Below are 23,604 nucleotides of genomic sequence, written 5' to 3'. Positions count from 1 at the left end.
AGATACTGACCACTGCAGACCGGGAACACCCCACAAGAGCTGCAGTTTTGGAGACGCTCTGACCCAGTCATCTAGCCATCACAGTTTGGCCCTTGTCAAACTCACTCAAATTTCTTACGCTTGCCCATTTTTCCTGCTTCTAACACATCAACTTTGAGGACAAAATGTTCACTTGCTGCCTAATATATCCCACCCACTAACAGGTGCCATGATGAAGATGTGAACATGCACGCAAGTAAAACCACACAAGCAGTTTTTGTACCTTTAGTGCGTGGTGCAGAGGCGGAGCTGACGGTTGAGGCTAAAGAAAAGCGCCGTGTGACTTCAGTCTCCTTAGGTGCGGGTTCTGAAGTGAAAGGCAGGTATGGTTAAAAGTTGGTCTGATTTAAGAGAAAACAGGATGAAGTTGGTGAAATGAGAGACGGGGGTTCATTTGTAAAAGCCACATTTAAGGAGGATGGACGTTAGTGCACATTCTCTGACATGTTGAGTGGGTTCTCATATGGATGGTAGAGTTCAAGCCTCACATCATTGCTTAATACTGTTTCCTGCTCTCTCTATCATTACTTTCCTGTTGATCTCTCTCTGTACTTTCCTATCTACTAAAATAAAGCGATGGTGAGAAGTCAGATGTGTATTTAAACACAAAAGGAAGTAAAAAGGATAGCAGAGAATGACAATGAATGTATTTGGAAGATGTAGAATTAAAATAAATTGAAATTGTAATTTTACAAAACTTGATGCTGACTTGACAAAGATTTGACAGACAGACAGACAGATAGATAGATAGATTCACAATTTAAGTCAATGGCACCTATGAAACATCCTACTCAAAAATGCCAACACTGTTTTGAAAATGTCAAGAGAATAGTGTAAGCTCAGTGTAACACTACACTATGACGTCTGCTTGAGCTTGAAGTATCTTAGTTCTTCTGTTGTCTTCAGCAGAGGCTGACCTGCTTTGCACACAATTCAGATTCCTCTGAGAATTTAAATGTTCTACGATGACAAAGCTCTTAAGGTTCCCACATTCCTTTCAGAAGTCACTCACTTCAGAAAAAAGGCAATAAGTGATCTCAGAGACAGCTGACAGAGAGTGATGACAGTGAATTTTAACAACAGGGACAACAGGCACACATCAGAATGAGATGACAGATGAGTCCAAATAGAGATGAGCCATGATGCTGTGCCGTTACCTGCGGGAAGAGACCTGCGGTTTGACAGGCCCTGTAAGGTGAAACGCTTTCTAGCAAGAGCAGATCGCTCTGAGCCGAGGCTGGCTGAAGCGTCAGCTATAAAAGGAGAGGAGGGGAGGAGTGCGGTTAAAGAAGCAGGTAGGAAATAAATAACAGCAGGGAAACAAGAGCAAGAAGGATCTGTCATGAAATAAAAAAACTTTTAGCTCAAATATGCTGTCTAACCCTTTCAGGTGATATTAGGTGTTGCGTCTCCTCTTATATACAAACGCATATATCTTTTAATTGCAAACAAAAAGCTTATTAAAGGATTAGTTCACTTTCAAATGAAAATTACCCCAAGCTTTACTCACCCTCAAGCTATCCTTGATGTATATGACATTCTTCTTTCTGATGAGCACAATCTGAGAAATATTAATTAATATCCTGACGCATCCGAGCTTTATATTGGCACTGAGCGGGATCAATGAGAATGAGCTGAAGAAAGTGTCTCCATCCACATCCACTCATATTTCACATATGGAAGGTGGTCTAGCGGAAGCTAGATATTTTACTTCATAACTTGTTAAATATGGATTTTTTTACACAAACGCATCGCTTTGCTTCAGAAGGCCTTTACTATCCCCCCGGAGCCGTGTATGTTTATGATGGATAGATGTGGATGGAGACACTTTCTTCAGCTCATACTCACCGATCCCGCTCACTGCCATTATAAAGCTCAGATGCGTCAGGATATTTATTAATATTTCTCCGATTGTGTTCATCAGAAAGAAGAAAGTCATATACACCCTAGGATGGCTTGAGGGTGAGTAAAGCTTGGGGTAATTTTCATTTGAAAGTGAACTAATTAAGTGAATAATACAACGCAACACACTGTAGATAACCGATAGCGTTGTCAAAGGTATTTGACCTCCATGGAAACAAATCAAGATTCAAGATCTCATTCTACATGTATAAATTATGCCATACGGTACACAAACATACAGCAGAAGACACATATTTTATGTGAAATTACCAATCTGGGCTCAAAATAGGTCAGAGGTGAGAAATGCTCTGATGATTTTTTTTTTTTTTTTTTTTCATTTTTCATGAAAAATTGGTTTCATGACTAATCAAATATTTTGGCCAAAATACAACTAAACTAAACCATATGCACTACCATTTAAAAGTCTGGAGTCAATAAGACCCCCAAACCAGACCCCTTTATCTTCACAGCCTGAAGTACCATAGGTAACAAAAAATGTTTAGTAAATATTGAGACAGATAATAATATAAAAAATATGTAGAATTTCTGAGTAAATAAGTGTTAATTTGTGTCAATAAATTGTATAATATCTGCACTATATTGTATTATGCTCTGTAGATATTGCATTGGCACTGGCTTTAAAAAAAAAGGGGGGGAAAAGCATAGGGGAACCACAGTCTGTGATTTATGAGTGTAAAACATCTCCAGCTCAGGTCAGAGACTCGTAATCCTCCGCTGCAGTTGAACACAGCACTGCCTCCAGGCTGGGTTTGTCAGGGGCGCTGGGTCAGCACACAGAGGACTTCTATCCTCAGAGGAACTAAACACCTGTCACAATACTTTACTCATTCAAAATCTGCAACCTGACAGGACGGCAAGACCAAACTGAGCGATATTTACCCAAAACCACGCCTCCATCTACAAACACAGGTGAGGTACATGGGAGCAGTCCAGGTCAGACCAACTGAAGATTGGAAGATTCATCACACTCATGCAGATGTTAACCGCATTTTAACTGAGCTTCATCTCAAATCACCTCGCCAAGGGGAATGAAGCTTTGAAGTGCTTACCAGTAACCAATTACCCACTGGCAATTTTACAGCCATTACAGCAGAGATTAGAGATAATGTCCTAATTAAAGAAAATGCACTAAATGGTTAAAAAGTAAGCAGGAGAAAGGAAGACAGACAACACTCCGTGATAAATAGATTATCTCTACAAATGACCACAAATCCGGAGTGCTTGTTGACCGCTGCAGGCTCTGAAGGACGAATAGTGCTGATTGGTTAGAGAACTGGTAGGTTTGCGCTGTTTGGGTATGAGATTTATAAGGCCTCTCACCTCGTTTCTGACGCATATTTGGGCCTGTGTCACGTCTGTAGCCTGTTTCAGGACTAGAAGAATCCGACTGTCGGAGAGCTGTTTTGCGCATATTTCTGTAAATACAAGCAAAGTCAGCTGAACACAATGGTGAAAATCAGAAGAAAATGTCATAAGAATATGCATATGTATTATACAGTATTTCAACACATAAACCAAACAAAAATGTATGAATGTCAATGCATTAAATAACCAAATAGCAAACCAAGTGTCATTTTTTTAAAGAAAGAGGCAAGCACAAGCACTTTTCAAGTTCAAAAAAGATTTTTTAAAAATCCTCATAATGTGTGCGTTTATAATATATATATATATATATATATATATATACACACACATACATACATACACACATATATACATATATATATATATATAAATATGTGTGTGTGTGTGTGTGTGTGTGTGTGTATGTGTGTATAGCACAACTGTTTTCAACACTAATAATAAGAAATGTTTCTTGAGCACCAAATCAGCATATTAGAATGATTTAAAAGGATAGTTCACCCAAAAATTAAAGTAGTTTTAAACCTGCATTAATTTCTTTCTTGTGCTGAACACAAAAGAAGATATTTTCTTTTCTTTTTTTTTATACTATGGAAGTCAATGTGGACCAGTAACTGTTTGGTTACCAACATTCTTCAAAATATCTTCCTTTATATTCAACATAAGAAAGAAATTCATGCAGGTTTACTTGAGGTTTACTTTTTTTTTTTTTTTTTTTTTTTTCTAGTTGTCAGAAAAGGTTGAGCATCATTTGTTTGCAGATTAGCATAATTTGTTTTGAAATGTTATCTATATTTTTTATGTATGACCGCACACAAACAAATTCGCAAAACGTACCTCATGGGAGCATGGTAGATGTTCTCTGTAATCTTCTGATGGAGTTGACTGGCTTCTGTTCAATAATAGAGAGAGGGAGAGAGGGGTCATACAGAGGCTAGTCAATGTTCACGTACTGTATTCAGGCAGCACAAAGCGATACCACAGAAAACACCTCAGGATTTGTTTGGTCTTTGATGTCGATTTCACTACCTTTACTAATCAACAATGAAAACGGAAAACTTTAGATAACATCATGTCTTCTCTATCAGATAGACCCACATCACATGCTCTCTTTGGGTTTCTAAGCACTGAAGAAACAGGTTATACAGGGTAAGGATGCAAAAAGAAAAAAATATGAGTTTAGAGGGTGAGTTTATTTAAGTTTGTCATTGTGAGTTTACAATTAATTTTGGTTATACATGTTAGTTGGATCATGTTTCTTCCTGGATAATTTGCATCAAGTTAGTTAAAGTTCTGTTTTTACCAGACTAGGGTTGTGTGATGAGGTTTAGGAATGTTTGCTCAGAAATACCTCGGCAGGCCTCCAGCTGGCTTGTTAAGACTTTGCGGATCTCTGACACCCATGTGTTCTTCACTTCCATGGAAGGAGCCTGACAGAGAATACAGGAAAATACATATGCTATGACAGTGGGAACCTTCCTGCTATGGGACAACAGTTCCCTCTCATGGCCAAGACATGGAACAACAGGATGCAATTCGACAACAACATAGATAGATAAAACAATTAGGCTGGCAGGGCATCTACAGATTACCCAGGACCGTTCACAATAAAACACAGCCACAACAGACACCATATAATATAATAACAGACTCACATTTGGTCACCAGAAACCTTTTTTTTTTTTTACATTGTTACAGACTACCCTGCTGAAAAATCCAGGCATGGATCTCATGTTGATCCAGGCTGGTTTATGCTAGTTAGAGGTGGCAAAGTGCTGTTCTAGCTGCAGTGGACCACCATAATCATGCTGTTCTCAAGCAAAACTGAGCTAAACTCCCGCTACCCATGTTGGAGACCAGCAACTATCATCCCATACTGCTCCCAGAATGCAAATCATACCTCCAGCAATGCTGGACTTTTCTGCAGGGGTCCCACTGCATATACTCAAAGCACAATTTTGTGTCACAGTGTTCCTGTGCCATTAGTCAGTACCTGAACGATGTAAACTTCCTCTCTGCCATTGTACCAGATTTCAAACTTCTTGATGTCTCCCTTTACATTTTCTGTGATTCCCACTGAGCTCATCTGAAAAAAGCACAACATTGATCATTTTTTTCACCATTTTTTTCTTTTTTTTTTTTTTTTTTCATTTTAGGAGCATATAACTGCATAAAGGCTTCATCACGCAGTGAATTGTTGCCCTGCTTCATGTTCGTCACCAATCAACATTATGAAATGTAAGATGAACTAAGTAGGTCTGGGGCTGGGTGGGTGCGTTAATAATTTTAACGCGTTATTTTTCCCATAACTAATTAATTAAGTTAACGCGTATCTTTAACCATTGATCTATCTTGAGGTAACACATTGCAGCAAATTGGAAGTTACTACAAAACATAAAGTTAAACAGCAAAATATGCCTTCAGAGTAAATAAGGCTCATTCTGTACAGCCAGATGTAAACCATTTTGCTACTTTGTCTTTGAGATGCAGATACTTTGCTTTTGATCTGACAGTCAGTGATGGTGTCTGTCCCACCTTTAATGAGTGCTTGAAACTGTAGGAAGGGGATTTCTCATGACCATCAGACGTCTCCTCACGTTTCTTGCAGAACAAAAGGATTTTGTGGTAGAGGAAGAGATGTCTCTGCATGGGTTTGAAGCGTGCCAAGTCTTTCACTTTACTGTGACCTTTCTTATGGTCTGTCCAAACGTTAAACGAGCCCTGCATGAGCAGTTTTCCCAAATCATTCAGATTGCCCTGAAAGACACAAGCATATAACAGGCACAAACAAAAATCACACACCAGATTTACATTAGCACACAGAAAAGAGGCTTCATAAGGGCCAAATATTGACCCTCACATGCTATATCTGCTCAACATGTAAACTGTTGAAATAAAAATAATCTAATGTGCAAAAACCTCAAAACCAGTGATGGCAATCTGATGCATGGAGTCATTGACTGATTTGATAATGTCTAGCATTGTGGCCAGAGCTTCCTCCAGCTCAGCGGTGCCCTCTGAGTTCTTACTGCACTTCAACATCTCCTGTAAAATGAGCAGAAAAAAAACGGTTCAGTGACATAACTATCAAAACACAAATAATCCCCATATCCAGTATTGTGCCTTTTGTGGTTCCTAGAAGGACTCATTTTACATGTAAAATAGATAAAAGTTCAGGGTTAGTGTATTAGTTTAATTTTAAGTTTAATTTTTTTATGAACAGTAAAAGACAATTGAGAGGTCATCACCTTAATATACAAACAAACTAGTACAAGATTGAAAGACTTACCTTTAACATCAGTTGGTACTTGGTGATTCTCTGCACAGGCTTTAGCAGATACGCATCTAAAGAAAGCTTGTGGTCCAACCTTTTCTGACACTCCTGTATTAAAAAAAGAATAGAAAATCATTAATCCTTATGTTGTGTTTATGTCCATTTCAGATTTTCCTAAATGTTAGTTTAATGTTATCACATTGGACTAAAACTTAACTTATCGTTCACACCAAGAACGATAGCTATAAAGATAACAATAAAGATACAGTTCTAAAAATCATACTAAGTATAAAAGAATAGCACTGTCCACACCACAGCTATAACGATAACAAATCAGAGGAACGATATCGTTGGGATCACTTTCAGAACAATGTTTTTTTTCCAGCTGTTGAACGACAAAACACTGACAGCCAATCAGAATCCATTCTAATTTAAGGGCTAGCGCATTTAAAATGGCAGACGGCATTGCGGAGAAGTTAATCACAGAGGTCCAGAAAAAAGCCCTTTAATGAAAATATTTTAAAGAAAATGGATGGAAAACAATCGGTCGTACCCTCGGAATAAATAGTGGGAAGTATTAACGATGAGATCATTAGCCTATGCTAGGCTAGCAAACAGTGTACCATAAAATTACTCCAGGTATCCAGCACTAGTTTCGACAACATTGTCTTGCTTCCTTTGAAGTTGCAGTGAAAAAGGTATTTTTATTCCTCTATATTGATTTTGTCAGGTAAATTCACTGTTAGGCCTAGTCCACATGTACACGGGTATTTTTTATAAACGTTGCTCCTCCTTCGTTTTTAAAAAAAAATGCGTCCACACAAGCACGGTTTTAAAAAAAATCTCTGTCCACATGAAAATGCAAAAACACGCTATGAAACGCTGTCAAAATCCATATTGGTCAATCAGAAGCCTGGAAAAAAGTTTATTACTGGTTCAGGTAGGCCACTGTCATTTTATTAAGCATTTTATTACTATTATTATTATTATTATTATTAATTCTATGAACCAGAGCAATACAATGTGACATATTAATTCAAAGTAAAAAAACGAAACAAAAAAACATTGTCATAAGCCATGACTGGGACATTCTAAAACTTATAACGTGAAAAATGCTTAACTTGGCTTAATGATAGTGATATTAAAATACCAAACTCAGTAAACATCTGTTACAGGTATACTCCAAGGAAGACAAGGACAGTAGATACAAGTCCTACAACGTAGTTTAATCTCAAGGAATGGAAGCACAGGCAACAGCAAACAGGAGTAACATACAACAATACCGGACACTGAACAGAACAGGAACTTAAATACACAATGCAAATGACAAACAGCTATCCATGGTGAATGGCAGGAACTGAAAACAAAGAAGCACAAGACGATCAAAACAAACGGAACGAGACGTGACTGTGACAACATCACACTAATAAACCGTACTATGTATAGCAAAGCAGATGAGCCCATAATATGAACGCAAATGTGTTTAATTACATGTTAAGCGTTTTCCTAACATAGTAAACCGTTATAAAGAAAACACTTAAAGTCACTTAATGTAGCCTGCTAAGTGATATTAAAAAATCAAATTCTGCACAAACCAATTTTTCTGTATAGTATGCTTTATTAGTATAGTGTTTACTAAGTTTGGACTTTTAATGTCACGTTAAGCGTTTTCTTTATGGGAGGAAAATGCTTAGCGTGTAATTAAACGTATTGCATTCATATTATGAGCTCATCTGCTTTTCTGTACATAGTAGCCTATGCTAAGGTGTTTGCTAAGTTTGGTTTGCTAATAACACTGTCTTAGTAAACAAAGCCACGTTAAGCTTTTTCACGTTAAGCGTTTTAGAATGTTTCCAGTCAGGGCGTAGTATTGCATTCTGACCATCTGTTCCGCAATATAATGCGAGAATTGTGCATGTATTTATACATGTTATAAGCCCTGTTAGCACAGCTATTAGCAGCAATATTTTGGCTATGTCCTTCATTGCATAAACTCGCCTCAGGTAAACAAAGGAGACAAAAAAAGATGTCAAAAAAAGGAAATAACAGCGTGCACTCCAATGTCACTGGCCAAAATCTCCGATTGCACAGTCTACGCGACAACGCTGTAACCGGAGTTTCTAAAAATCTTCACCCTGGCCGGAGTTTTCAAAAAAAGTTCGATTTCAGTTACCGGTTACTGCGTTTGCGTGTGTGGACTAACGGCCAAACCGCATAGAAAAAGCTGCGGTTTTGAAAATACCCGTGTTCAGGGGCGGATCTACCGGGGTGACACGGGGTGGCAGAAAAATCCATCCATCATAAACATATTCCACACAGCTCTGGGGGGTTAATAAAGGCCTTCTGAAGCAAAGTGATGCGTTTGTGTAAAAAAAAAAAAAAAAATCCATATTTAACAAGTTATGAAGTAAAATATCTAGCTTCCGCTAGACTGCCTTCCATATTCAAGTTACGAAGAAAGTGTAAACTGACGTTGCGTCAGTTACACTTTTTCCGTAAGTTGAATAGGGAAGGCGTAGGACGTAGCGTAAGTGTTTTGAACTGCAAGAGTTTTACACTTTCTTCGTAAGTTGAATACAGAAGGTGGTATATGAATATGGAAACACTTTCTTCAGCTCATACTCGTGACCCCTGTTCACTGCCATTATAAAGCTTGGATGCGTTGGGATATTTATTAATATAACTCTGATTGTGTTCATCAGAAAGAAGGAAGTCATATACACCTAGAATGGCTTGAGGGTGAGTAAAGCTTGGGCTAATTTTCATTTGAAAGTGAACTAATCCTTTAATAACAGAAACTCAAAAATTGTTTGCAAACTGTGGAAATTCAAAAGTTTTTTTTGCTCTTTAACTTACACTAAAATATAGGCCTGATACAATAACTACTTTTTGTTGTTCGATATATTGTTCCAGAAATAATTGCGATAAACGATATTATTGTCATTTCAAGACCGTTTTATGCCACTGAATATATAATCATAATATAACAGCGTAATAAATCAAGTAGGCCTAGACACTTTCAAAAAACAACAACCATTTAATTATTTAGATCATGGAAATGAAGGATCAAAAAATGTAATATCCAAAATAAAAAACTTTAATAAATGGTAAATATTTTCTAAAAATTTGCAAAGTAACAAGTTAAAAAAAAAAAAAAATGAAATTTGCTGAAAACACAAACCCTACTTAGCAGTCAGATGTCAGTATGAACAAAGGCACAGATGTCTCAAGGCCATATCTGCTGCTAAAATTATTTTCTAGAGGCTTGCTTTTTTTAAAAGTTTAACTTCTTTTAACTTAAGCACCACATGATTATGATGCAGCATGTGATGCTGCAAAAGATGCGAGCATAACGGTCAAACGTGTCTGTTTACATAGAAAATACAATTGAAAAACTGCAGTGGAATGCAAAAAATGCATTCTCTTTGAAAATGAACTCTGCACTCTCAACTGCTGTTAGTGTGCATTGTGACATATATATTTGCACCAGAACAGTAGATTGTGGCTTTGAAGTGGAGAACATTTGCACTTGTTCTTTCAAACTGTCTGTAGTTGTCAGCAAAACACTATAACGCCTCAAATAATGCCTTTTTTTCACCTGTCAATGACTGCTCTGTGTAGGAACTGCAGATGACAGCATGATCGGCAAAATATTGGTGACATTCATTATCATGTAAACATAATGGACGATATATTGCGTCACCAAAAATGATTGAGGTCATGTATTGTGCGATAAGCCGATATACTGATTATTGTGACAGGCCTATTAAACGTGATTTATACCATCGAAGTAGCCTATGTAATATTAATAAAACTGCTCATCTCCTTTAGTGATACAAGTTAAGACTCATATTGTGTCTTGACTTGGTGCCATGATGGATATTGAAATCTTGTTGAAATCTTTATTTTTAATTTTAAACAGTATGGATGATTACTTTGTGGTAATGCAATATTTGTGAACACAATTGTGTATGTCAGGCCATAAATCTTCAAAAACTATGCATGGGCGCTTGCTTTGGTGTTGCCACCCCTCATTGACCTCATGCCACCCCTTTGCCACCCTATAAATAATTTTCTAGATCCGCCCCTGCCCATGTTCGTGTGGACAGAGCCTTAGATTAGACCGTTTACACTAGCTATTCACTTGAAATATAGCATGCTGAGGACATCTGCTGGTTAAAGCCGCGTAAATGAAACAAGAACAGCAAAAACATGTTGGACACACCGCAGCGCGTGAGCTTAGAATGAACAGACCGTTATTGTTCATTGGTGTGGACTCAAAAATATCTTTGACATTATAATTATCTTTATAGTAATCGTTCTTGGTGTGAATAGGCCTTTACTGACTTCACTCACACATTGTACAACTATAATTTTTGGGGAAAATCTTTCCAAATCCAAACTTTTGAATAATGTATATATAGGCATCACCTGAAAGAACATACTGTCCCCACACTGCCGCCACAGAGCCTCAGAGCGTGGCTTATTCTGACAATATTTCTCATAAATCTGTAACTCTTCCTTCTGTAAGACAGCAAAAGACAAGTGTTAGGATCCCATTTCACATACTGTAGTTGTACTGTTTCTCAAACCACATTTCCATGATGTCACTCACCCGCTTTAAAAAGCATACTCCTACCAACTCTGGCTTTTCTGCAGAATTTTCCAGCTCTCTAAGAAATGTCCTGTCAAAACAATAGATGGAAAAAATGAGGACAGAAACAAAATAAAGAAGCTAATGGAATTGAGCGGTCAGCTGGCAGGGAAACTGCGTAGAAAAAGAACACTCCATGTTTTTCTAAATGCATTAGGCTTTTTCTTTCAATGAAAAGCAATGAAGGCAGAAAGTTCTCACTGCTGCAAAACTCACAAAGAAGCACCATAAAAGTAGATATAATATAATATACACAGAACAAAATTATACAACACAACACTTTTGTTTTTGCCCCCATTTTTCATGAGCTGAACTCAAAGATCTAAGACTTTTTCTATGTACACAAAAGGCCTATTTCTCTCAAATATTGTTCTCAAATCTGTCTAAATCTGTGTTAGTGAGCATTTCTCCTTTGCCGAGATAATCCATCCACCTCACAGGTGTGGCATATCAAGATGCTGATTAGACAGCATGATTATTGCACAGGTGTGCCTTAGGCTGGCCACAATAAAAGGCCACTCTAAAATGTGCAGTTTTATCACACAGCACAATGCCACCGATGTCGCAAGTTTTGAGGGAGTGTGCAATTGGCATGTTGACTGCAGGAATGTCCACCAGAGCTGTTGTCCGTGAATTGAATGTTCATTTCTCTACCATAAGCCGTCTCCAAAGGCGTTTCAGAGAATTTGGCAGTACATCCACCCGGCCTCACAAACACAGACCACGTGTAACCACACCGGCCCAGGACCTCCACGTCCAGCATCACCTCCACGTCCAGCTGCTGCAACAATCGGTTTGCATAACCAAAGAATTTCTGCACAAACTGTCAGAAACTGTCTCAGGGAAGCTCATCTGCATGCTCGTCGTCCTCATCGGGGTCTCGACCTGACTGCAGTTCTTCGTCGTAACCGACTTGAGTGGGCAAATGCTCACATTCGATGGCGTCTGGCACTTTGGAGAGGTGTTCTCTTCACGGATGAATCCCGGTTTTCACTGTACAGGGCAGATGGCAGACAGCGTGTATGTCGTTGTGTGGGTGAGGGGTTTGCTGATGTCAACGTTGTGGATCGAGTGGCCCATGGTGGTGGTGGGGTTATGGTATGGGCAGGCATATGTTATGGACAACGAACACAGGTGCATTTTATTGATGGCATTTTGAATGCACGGAGATACCGTGACGAGATCCTGAGGCCCATCGTTGTGCCATTCATCCACGACCATCACCTCATGTTGCAGCATGATAATGCACGGCCCCATGTTGCAAGGATCTGTACACAATTCCTTGAAGCTGAAAACATCCCAGTTCTTGCATGGCCAGCATGCTCACCGGACATGTCACCCATTGAGCATGTTTGGGATGCTCTGGATCGGCGTATACAACAGCGTGTTCCAGTTCCTGCCAATATCCAGCAACTTCGCACAGCCATTGAAGAGGAATAGACCAACATTCCACAGGCCACAATCAACAACCTGATCAACTCTATGCGAAGGAGATGTGTCATATTACAGTTCTACTGTATTGGGGGGACCCCCCCAATACAGTAAAACTGCACATTTTAGAGTGGCCTTTTATTGTGGCCAGCCTAAGGCACACCTGTGTAATAATCATGCTGTCTAATCAGCATCTTGATATGCCACACCTGTGAGGTGGATGGATTATCTCAGCAAAGGAGAAGTGCTCACTAACACAGATTTAGACAGATTTGTGAACAATATTTGAGAGAAATAGGCCTTTTGTGTACATAGAAAAAGTCTTAGATCTTTGAGTTCATCTCATGAAAAATGGGAGCAAAAACAAAAGTGTTGCGTTTATAATTTTGTAATATAAAATATAATATAATATAATCATAAAGTCTCATTTTTGGTCACCATTCATTTTCAGAAAGGTGAGGAATGACACTGGGATGAATAAATATTGACAGAATTTTCATTTTTGGGTGAACTATCCCTCTGTCGTTCTTTGTATGATTATTTAAGCAAAACCTATATGCGTTTCATCCCTGTAAAAACAAATCAATACAGAACATCCAATATCAACAACAAAGACAAAAGCCTTTGGAGAAGTCTGACTTTTCATTACTAACATGATGACAGGTTGTGTTTCAGTGACTGTAAAAGCACAAAACCAAGGCTACAGCTATGATGGGCAATGCTGTGCCATGTTTATTTCCACCTGATTGACGCAGTAGAAACAGGTGCTGGGAAACGGCATATGGAGAGGCACACAACACAGCTTGGGGGGGTGTTATTGTCATCCCTGGTCTTCGCTGTAACTCAATGCCATGTAGGAGACAATGAACTCTAGAAGAATAATCGCTAGCGTGAGGCCAGCAGAACAACGGACCTGGTAACCCCTATAGATTATTAGCAACAATGACTTTACAATACAATCCAAGCCCCTACCCCCAACCCAGACACTTTGTTGTTCTCTTTTACTCATTACATACAAAAAAGTGTGGTTAAAACTAATTCCTTGAATGGGTGTGGAGTTTAACCTCAAGAAAAGAAACTAACCTAACCAGTTGTCCTAAGAGTCATTCCAGGAATGTGGGAGCACATTGGGGGAGGGTTTGACAAAAGGAAAGGGGTGCTGGAAATTCCAGCTCAAGCTGTTTAGATGTGTTTTGGAACATGGCGGCTGGTTTCATGTTCAAGCTGGCAGATTATCTTGGACAAGCAACATGACTTGTTCTGACAGGTTAAAATCAAATATCATTTCCTTAAGATGGATATTCCAGCATGGGTCAGAAAATCAGTTTCCTTACTTCTGGTGAAATTCGTAGATTTCTGGCAGATTGCCAAAGAGTACTTCCTTCTTGTTTTCCAAAGACGGTGGGATCAGGTAGATCAGCTCGGGGTCATCCAGTGCAGCTGCATATCCCTGTAGCCACAGACACAAAAATAAACACAACCACAACAGTTGTCACACATTTCAGCACTTCACAACAAATTTTAAACTGATTTAACTTGCTTTCACATACAACATTTACAGTATTTGAACACTTGTGCTCTTAGCAAATGTTTTCTTATTATTCTGACAAATCACAAGTACTAGGACTCAAATTATTTTTAGTGATTTGTATGAGATCTGTGAGAGATTGAGTCATTTATTATTTACAAAAAAACTACATAATTTTAAGTGATTTATAACAGGTCTGTGTGAGATATTGAGTAATTAAAACAACCTAAAAAAATAAAGTGATTGATAAGGCCTCTTAAGTAATTTATACCTCTCAAGTTATTTATGTGTGTGTGTGTGTGGGTGTATGTATATATACACACACAGACACACACATATATATAAATGTAATAATATATACACGTATATTATGTAAACAAGCTTTATGTTAGATGCGATTAATTGCGATTAATCGATATGACAGCACTGATTATAATATATTGAAATGGAAAAATGTATTCATGCGATAGTAGCTAAAGCTGAATTGTCATCACCATTACTCCAGTCAGTGTTACATGATCCTTCAGACATCATTCAATTTGCTGATTTGGATCTCAAGAAACAGTTCTAATTATTATCAATGTTGAAAACAGTTGTGCTGCTTAATATTTTTGTGGAAACCGTGAATCTTTTTTTCAGGAATTTTTTATGAAAGTTTAAAAAACAGCATTTATTTGAAATAGAAAACTTTTGTAACAATGTAAATGCCTTTAATGTCACTTTTGATCAATTTTATGCATTCTTTCTGAATAAAAGTGTTAATTTCTCTATAAATAAATAATATACTGACCCTAAACTTTTGAATGGTAGTTTATGTATTTTTGATGTGCTAGAAAACAACATGATCATTTACTGTTTCCTTTCTTATTTTCACATGCATGTATGTACCTCTATGATGCTCTGCAGCTCTTCCACGTACAGCCTCTCCGTCTCAATCAATTCATTCATTATGTGGCTGTTGAGAAAGATGAAAAATCCATCAGTATTTGGTCATATAAAGGTCAGCACATTGGTGTTTTTTGATGGATGCTTCAGAACAACACTCTCAGAAAGCCATAACGTTAATTAAGGTTGGTAAAATATTTTTTTAATAACAGAAAATAAGCTAAAAATATCTGATGATGGCTGTTCCACTTAAACTATTTGGCATTTTGCAAATTTGGGGCATTGACATGCTAACAAACAAAAGGGCAGCTCAGTTTCCGTCTTTGTGTCAAGAGTCGACACTAGTTTGTTGGTGAAATTCAGTAACTAACCGTGTCTATACTCTCAATGTCAACACATTTTGTTAACTTCCCCTAAAATGCTAGATGATATACCACCTCCACCTCCAACACTTCCAAGACCCTCAAGGTATCAGATTTTATTTTATCTTATTTTGTGTAGTTCTCCTCTAACTCAGACCATGGCTGATGAATTGCATTTATTGTGCTGAGGTGCAGCCTTGCTTATGTGAATCAGATGACCCAAATTTCATGTTCCAGTCAAAGAAGTCTCCCTTTTCACAGTTTGTTCATATGATAAAGTTGGCCAATGTTTAAAAAGAGGGATGTACTTGTCCCCTCCCACACATCAGAAAACACTCCCGCTCAAATGCAAACTCCTCTTGTAGGTACACACTTCTGCTTTCAATCTTGCTGTAACAATACAACTGAAGTCCTGGGCTTTAAAACAAAGACTTTTGCATGTTTTACTACATCATGGATGGGCCACTGTCTCAATGGTAAGTCGTTTATATTTTAAGTTCATTACAGGGTTTCTGCTCAGAGTTCTTGCAGAAAACACCCAAGAGATTTAACTTCTGGAAGCAAAGTACAAAATGTCTTTCCATTGGTATGTCAAGCGTTAGAGATCTTGTGCTAAATTTACACTGTAACTGTTAGGTTTGAGTATTTCATTTGATAGACGGAAAAACGAAAGAGTGCCAAGCCTTTTTTCTAGGGAAATCATTTTAGTCTTTTAAATATGCTGTCAATCACATGATTATCTGAGGTACTATAATTAAGTTTAGCTTGGGGTGTTTTTCCAAAGAGTCTCTTTGGGAGTATCTTGATTATATTAATGACATTTAATCTATAAAAAAAATTCAAGTAATGCTAATGTTTTATTTTCTACAGTAATTACTTAGTAATCACTGAGATAAAGTGGGCAGAACTTTTTAAGATAAGTAAATACTGATTAAAAATTTACATATTAAATAGACAAGTTGAACAGGTTATGAAAATTAAATGCAGCTACTTTTTATGTACAAAGAGCATGTACAAAAAGCACAAAGAGCATGTACAAAAAGCATGTACAAAGAGCATGTACAAAAAGCACAAATCAGTGTTGAAATGATTGAATGTGAAGGTGGTGAATCAGAAATGTGTTGAAATCTCCATGAATAATTCTTTTTATTGTATAACTGTACTGCTGTAATCATTGATTACGCACAAAGAGCTGATGTGTTTCATTCTTAGGCAAGTTTGGGGAAAAAATGAAGAAAAAATGGAATAGACGGTCATGTAGACTATTTGCGAAACTAAATAAATGCACAGCCCAGCTGGTGTAAGCCGGTAATCTAGTCTGACAAATGATCCTGGCACTCGGGAGTTTTGGGTGTGTGATATGACCTTCATTGTTGTCGTGCCTCTGAGTAGATTTGCTGCTGTAATGATCTTTTCGTGGTTGTGAATGTTTTGTACAGCACTCAGCAGATCAGCGTGTTCGGTGGTTTAAAGCCTTCTTTTATTTAAGGTTGCGCTGAGTTGACGATTGCTTTCAATCACAAGATCGATTCGGCAAGTCCCCTCACATGTTCAAGTTTTTGAATCAGCTCTTGCTGAACAAATGGTGGAAACAGGCAGCATTTGTTAGAGAGGAATGTTGTTTTGAAAGCAAATACCGTGGCTTGAGTAGGTGGCTGCCAAAAAAAAATTGGCTAAACATGTATCGCAACAGTAATATATATATATATATATATATATATATATATATATATATATATATATATATACATACACATATATATATATACACACACACACAGTCAAACCAAAAATTATTTAGACATTTTTTATATATTTTTACAAGTGGGTGCAGGACACTATAGTTCATTTATGTAAGCGAGGATAGCAAAATAAAGTAAACTGTGACATATTATACCCAAAAAAGTCTTCATACAGTGGACTACCAGTAAAATTGATAAAAATTTGGAACCAAAAACTATTCAGACACTTTGACCTGACCATGTTTTGCCAAGTGTTATCTGACATAATTAAGAGTAATTTTTTCTGACACAGTTTAACTCTTGTCATATTTTATTACCATTTTTTTAAACTGTAGTGAATAAACTGTATTAATGAATGAAATGTTCAAGGTGTCTGAATACATTTTGGTTTGACTGTATATTATATATATATATATATATATATATATGTATATATATACACACACACACACACACACAGCGTTTAAATGTATGGGGTTATTCAGTACAATAATTTTATTCAGCTAGGATGTATTAAATTGATCAAAAGGCACAGAAAAGACTTACATTACTGAAAAATATTTGGGAACACTTTAGAATAACTCATGCTATGAAGCATTAGTTAAGCATTAGTAAATAGTTAGCTCATCATTTATAAAGCATTAATAGACATTAGTAAGCAGTTATAAATACACCTATAAATGCTTTGTTCTTGATTTATAAGCATATCTATAATGTGTTTAATAAATGTATTTTCATACTTTATTAATGATCAATTTATAATTTCTAAATTAAGTATTACATTATTTACAAACCAGTTATTTAGGAGTTGTCAGTGGTTCATAAGATCATTTAGGAAGTGTAAGTAAATGAATAATAAACAATTTAAATTTATGCATCTTATTATTTAGACATATAGTAATAGTTACTCAGTGTGTTAATGCTTTATTAATGCATATTCCTACTGTAATTTATGATTAATTCGGGTAGTTATAAAACATTTAGTAGTTGTCAGTTAACTATTGTTGTGAGCTCATCTAAAGTGAGGACTATTCATGCCTCATAAAGCTTTACAAAGAAGATTTAAAGGATACAGAACATAGAAATATTTATTTCAAGGAAAAAAATGAAACTTTACGATGGGTAACTAGATATAAAATTAAAGGTAAACCTCTGCAATTTCACAGAAAGTAAAAATCCCTGTACTCCTCCAGAAAACATAACTGTGCAGTAAAATGAAACTAAGCTTTTGCAGTCTGATATAAAAATACATTTCTGTAAAGTGTAAACATTGCTGAATAAAATTTTACCAGTGCCAACACTGGATTACAGGAGTGCCAAAATACAACAAATAATGTTTTTATAAAACATTAATAATGTAATAAAATATTTCACAGTGTCAAAACTACCTCAGTACTAACTTTAAAACATTAGAGAACAGCAGTGCAGAAGATCACTGAGCCTTTAAATCTTCTTTGTAAAGCTTTATGAGGCATGAATAGTCCTCACTTTAGATGAGCTCACAACAATAGTTAACTGACCACTTCTAAATATTTTATAACTGCCTGAATTAATCATGAATTACAGTAGGAATATGTATTAATAAAGCATTTATTAACACACTGAGTAACTATTACTATATGTCTAAATAATAAGATGTATAAGTGTATGTTTAAATAGTTTATTAATCATTTACTTACACTTTATAACTGATCTTATGAACCACTGACAACTCCTAAATAACTGGTTTGTAAATAATGTAATACTTAATTTAGAAATGCTAAATTGATCATTAACAAAGTATGAAAATACAATTATTAAACACATTATAGATATGCTTATAAATCAAGAACAAAGCATTTATAGGTGTATTTATAAACTGCTTATTAATGTCTATTAATTCTTTATAAATGATGAATTGACTGTTTACTAATGCTTAACTGATGCTTCATAGTGTGCAGTTATTATAAAGTGTTACCAAATATTTCTATTTCAAATAAATGCTGTTCTTTTGTGCTTTCTATTTATCAAAGAAACCTGAAAAAATACATTCATCACAGTTTTGACAATATATTATATTATATTATATTATACATTTTAATAATATTTAATAATATTACTGGTTTTAGTGTATTTTTGACCAAATAAATGCAGCCTTGGTGAGAATAAGAGACTTCTTTCAAAAACATAAAAATATATATAGTATATATAGTAATTTAAATGGAATATAAAATATGTATATATTAATTTATTATTAATGAACTATTTACATATTATTATTATTATTATTATTAATCAATTAAAACATGCCAAATCATCTATGCAAATTCTATGCAGACAATCAAGAGTCAATTCAATAAAGTTATCTACATAAATCGCTACAATAAAGGTTTATGCAGCTTAAATAATGATTATATGCAATCCCTGCATATAGACTTTTGAAATAATCATTCTTCTTTTTTTTTTACAGAACACAAATGTGGCATCAATGAAATACAGCAGATTGTCTTCACTTCGAAAACAAATAAGGACTGAAAGTTTTTGTAAAAAGAAGTGCAAGAAAAAAGACACTAAAAGGAAAATGTTTTGGGTTAATGCTTCTGGTTGGCACTGAGATGACTACAATGGAACTCAGGCAAACTCATTGCTGGAAAATCACAGAGAGCAGTAAATCGGGTTTGCATTATTGGACTTGACAAGAGAGAGGGTTTGAAGGTGTGCGCAGCTTAGCAGAATGTTCATGAATTGCAGAAGGGTGAAAAAATGGCATTTTCTACAGCTTGTCTCAATGTGCTGTGTGATGTCAATCCTCATGGTTTGCTGGGACCAGGTGGACCACCATGTTGTGAGCCACGTGAAGTCATACTCCTACCGCTACCTGATCAACAGCTATGACTTTATCAACAAGAGCCTCAGCGTCAGCCCAGAGGAAGCCGCTAGGTTTGGAAATTTCCCATATTTGCTAAACAACAAGGACATTTGTAAAGACAAAGACGTGCTGCTACTACTCTTTGTGAAGTCCTCTCCAGCAAACTTCAAAAGACGGCAGGCCATTCGCTCCACCTGGGGCAACGAGTCCTACATAAATCACAAGCTGGGTGTTACCGTGAAGGTAGTGTTTGCTATGGGAGCTCACCCTGCTGTATCCACTAATAAGTTTCTGCAGAAAGAATTGCAGAAGCAATTGCACAGGGAGCACATGAACCACGGTGACCTGATTCAGCAGGACTTCCTTGACACATTCCACAACCTTACTGTGAAACTGTTGCTTCAGTTCCGCTGGACGCATGAGAACTGTGCCCATGCCCACTTCCTCATGACTGCGGATGACGATGTCTTCATTCACTTACCCAATCTGGTGCACTACCTTCAGGACCTCAGAAGACAGGATGTGCGCAACCTCTGGGTCGGCCATGTGCACAGGGGGGCGCCTCCCATTCGCCGGAGGGACAGCAAGTACTACATGTCCTTTGACATGTACCAGTGGTCATCCTACCCAGATTACACCGCTGGGGCTGGGTATGTGGTCTCTGGCGACGTAGCAGCCAAAATCTATCAGGCCATGCTGTCTCTTAACGCCTCTATGCATATTGATGATGTCTTCATGGGTATCTGTGCCATTGCAGCGGGAGTCTCGCCTCAGGAACATGTTTACTTCTCGGGGGAGGGGAAAACGCCCTATCACCCGTGCATCTATGAAAAAATGATCACCTCTCATGGACACGAGGAAGATATCAGGTATCTGTGGAAGGTTGCGACCGCCCCACAGGTAGAACGTATTTCGTCTGGATTGGTGGGGAAACTGTATTGTACAGCTGTGAAAATGACGCTGCTTTGTAAGCCGTACTTTACAAGCACGTATTCATGCATGGCCGCATTTACATAATGCACTGTGAGCTCTGTGAAGTCCGAGCAGTATTTGATTTTTTTGTTGTTGTTTACTTTTGCTTTAAATGTTAAATATTGTGACCTAATAAAGGTAAAAGCTGTATGTTGTAAGCTTTTGTTTAGCACCTGCTTTTTTATTTATTTTTATTGTTTTTTTGTACAATGTAACAAACAAACTCATGGCTTGAATCTCACATAACATGTCAAGGTCATATTTCACTTAAAAAAAAAAAAGAATTAATAAATAAAAACTAAAAATAAATAGAGTTAAATGGTTTTAAAACCATTAAGATTTTCCCCACCAATTATCATAGTTAAAAAAAAAATTTTCCTCGCCTTTGTAATGTGAGATAAATTATGATATAATATTTAAATAGTATTTATATTTCAATTTAAAAAAAAATGTTAGTCATTTTACTGTATGCTTTTTAAAAAATGCAGTATTTTTAATTTTCAGTTATAGTTATGAAAAATAACATAAGAATTACATATATATATATATGAAATGAATAATAATATTAAATTAATTAATATTATTAAAACCAATATTAATATTTAATAAAATTAATAATTTCTGTTTATCATAATGAAAATAATTTCAAAAGGCAAAGAAAATATATTTATGGTCCTATAATAGCCATTTCCCTTTTTTTTTTTTTTTGTAGGGTGAAATAGGCTTGGACATGTTTTTGTGAGATCTCAATTTCAGTTTTAACAATGTTATTTTCAGTTTCTATGTATTGCACCATCATAACGAAGTAAAACTTTATAAGATACTGAGAGATAAGATGTTTCACTGTGGCATGTTATTAGAAAACTAATAACTAATGTCTTGATTTCTTTTATGGAATCATTTCATATCTTCGATGTTGAAATTGTCATATGCTTCTGCTTAAAGCTTTCAAACAGCAAGAGGGCATTTTGATGATAGAACAGATGATAAAAATGGTGCTACTGGTAAAAGAGACTTTTAACAAGTTATATTTTGCTTCAATAAAGCAAAACTTATTAAGAGTTATTGCATATTGACATTATTATGATGATAAATTTACCCTCAAATCTCATCACATGCACAACAATTCTTGACACTGTAAATGTGAAATTACTGTATTACAGAATATAAGGAGAATCTCCACGGAGAATAAGAATTACAGTAAAATGTTGCTACAAGAAGAATGAGTTATGTTGCTTCAATATGCTTCAGTCTTTGCAAAAAATAATGCCATAAATGTAGATTGCCATGTTTTTATTTCCCCACTATAATTCTGAAATAAAAATCAATTAAAGTGTTCATTTCAATCATTTTTAAAGCAGTTTGACTCTCTTCGACATTTCTGTCTCTACCTGCACATTATATATATCGAGTAGATCGAGTCCATCAACACCCCCAATGCTTGCACAGTCCTATAGTTCTTCCTGGGTTCGACATTTCATTCAGTAATGCTAGGTAATTTTGATTTATATGCTGTTTGATGATAGCATTAGCTTACATATGTGTAAGCAGAAGGCTTGTTCGAATTCATGCAGTGCTGCGCAGACCGATCGGCGTAAAGCAATGCATGCCGGTTAGAAATTTTGTCCGACTTGAGACAGTGCCGACCACATGACTGTGACTTATAGCATCTAAGTACCGTGAGAGCGATTTGAGAGTAGACGGAGGACTCAGGCTGATGACGACACAGCTGTTCCACGATTGGCCGAATCTACCGCATGACAACGATCATGTGTGTTTTGTGTTTATTCTGACACCTTCAGTTCCACTAATGCTCACATATCTGCATTTTTTTTTTTAGAGTAAAACCTCTTTTCATGTAGTCGCGATATTATATTGCGTCATGTTTATCAAAATAAAACTAATAAAAACATGTAGACCCCACTTCATTAATAGTAGTAGCCTATAGAGGCTTGTTGAACTTTATTCTTGTACAAACAGACGCTGTATTAAGCAGTGCATAAAGTATAAAATGAAAATGTCTGTATTTGACAAATATTGCATTTATTTCACTTCAGCTGTGATAAAGTATGCAAACACAGCATGAGCGTCACTCACAGAAAGTGTCCGACTTCACGTCTCAGTTTTCAGCTCCTCCCCGACTGCAAGCGGTTACTCTCGCCAATCGGTTACATCCAGCCGCAGCCGATGTCGAACACACCTATTGTTTCTTTCTTTTTCTTTTTCTTTTTTTTTTTTTATAATTTATTTATACCCATTGTTTCTATTGCTTGTTTCTGCTTCTTCACTTTTTTTTTTTAGACCCGGAGATTCTGTATTTTTTCAGAAGATGCGTAATTGCGCCCCCTACTATATGACAGTGAAAATTCTGGCAATGATGGGGAAAGAGTCAATACATTTGTGTTGAGACTTGATTAATAATTTTTGGTGCATTAACTGGGACTGTTTTACAGTTGTGATAAAAAAAAAATAATAAAAAAAAGTTGTTTCTTGTGGTTTGCTATTTTATGCAATTTTTGCAGGTTTTACTACCCTCGCACTGAAAACACATCATCAGGGAAGAGATGTGGTTGGAATAGGGAGA

At 36.4% G+C, this 23,604-nt stretch overlaps 2 protein-coding genes across 11 annotated transcripts in view; one reads left to right on the top strand and one right to left on the bottom strand.

Annotated features, from left to right (window-relative positions):
- Positions 1-23,604, bottom strand: part of LOC127522650 (guanine nucleotide exchange factor DBS-like) — a 67,348-nt gene that overhangs the window by 13,397 nt on the left and 30,347 nt on the right. For 5 of the 10 annotated variants that reach the window (XM_051912811.1, XM_051912812.1, XM_051912818.1 and 2 more), the window contains exons 15-27: positions 15,100-15,166; positions 14,018-14,133; positions 11,214-11,283; positions 11,030-11,122; positions 6,614-6,706; positions 6,244-6,369; positions 5,860-6,081; positions 5,318-5,410; positions 4,676-4,754; positions 4,162-4,216; positions 3,283-3,377; positions 1,197-1,292; positions 263-346 (exon numbers count right to left, since the gene is read on the bottom strand). In XM_051912811.1, coding sequence (XP_051768771.1) covers positions 263-346; positions 1,197-1,292; positions 3,283-3,377; positions 4,162-4,216; positions 4,676-4,754; positions 5,318-5,410; positions 5,860-6,081; positions 6,244-6,369; positions 6,614-6,706; positions 11,030-11,122; positions 11,214-11,283; positions 14,018-14,133; positions 15,100-15,166 — 1,289 coding nt within the window. The remainder of the gene's footprint in view (positions 1-262; positions 347-1,196; positions 1,293-3,282; positions 3,378-4,161; positions 4,217-4,675; positions 4,755-5,317; positions 5,411-5,859; positions 6,082-6,243; positions 6,370-6,613; positions 6,707-11,029; positions 11,123-11,213; positions 11,284-14,017; positions 14,134-15,099; positions 15,167-23,604) is intronic. The other 5 variants (XM_051912814.1, XM_051912816.1, XM_051912817.1 and 2 more) reach the window with 2 other exon arrangements.
- Positions 15,768-22,366, top strand: b3gnt5a (UDP-GlcNAc:betaGal beta-1,3-N-acetylglucosaminyltransferase 5a). The gene is made up of 2 exons (XM_051912832.1): positions 15,768-15,934; positions 19,650-22,366. The coding sequence occupies exon 2, from the start codon at positions 19,914-19,916 to the stop codon at positions 21,063-21,065; it is 1,152 nt and encodes a 383-aa protein (XP_051768792.1). The 5' UTR covers positions 15,768-15,934; positions 19,650-19,913; the 3' UTR covers positions 21,066-22,366.

This window comes from Ctenopharyngodon idella, chromosome 11, assembly GCF_019924925.1.
Source record: "Ctenopharyngodon idella isolate HZGC_01 chromosome 11, HZGC01, whole genome shotgun sequence".
NCBI classification, from domain to species: domain Eukaryota; kingdom Metazoa; phylum Chordata; class Actinopteri; order Cypriniformes; family Xenocyprididae; genus Ctenopharyngodon; species Ctenopharyngodon idella.
This window is presented reverse-complemented; position numbering and strand designations above follow the sequence as displayed.

What these genes read in the sequence shown, in the direction of transcription:
- b3gnt5a (XM_051912832.1), top strand. Translation starts at nt 19,914, where the DNA reads ATGTTCATGAATTGCAGAAGGGTGAAAAAATGGCATTTTCTACAGCTT.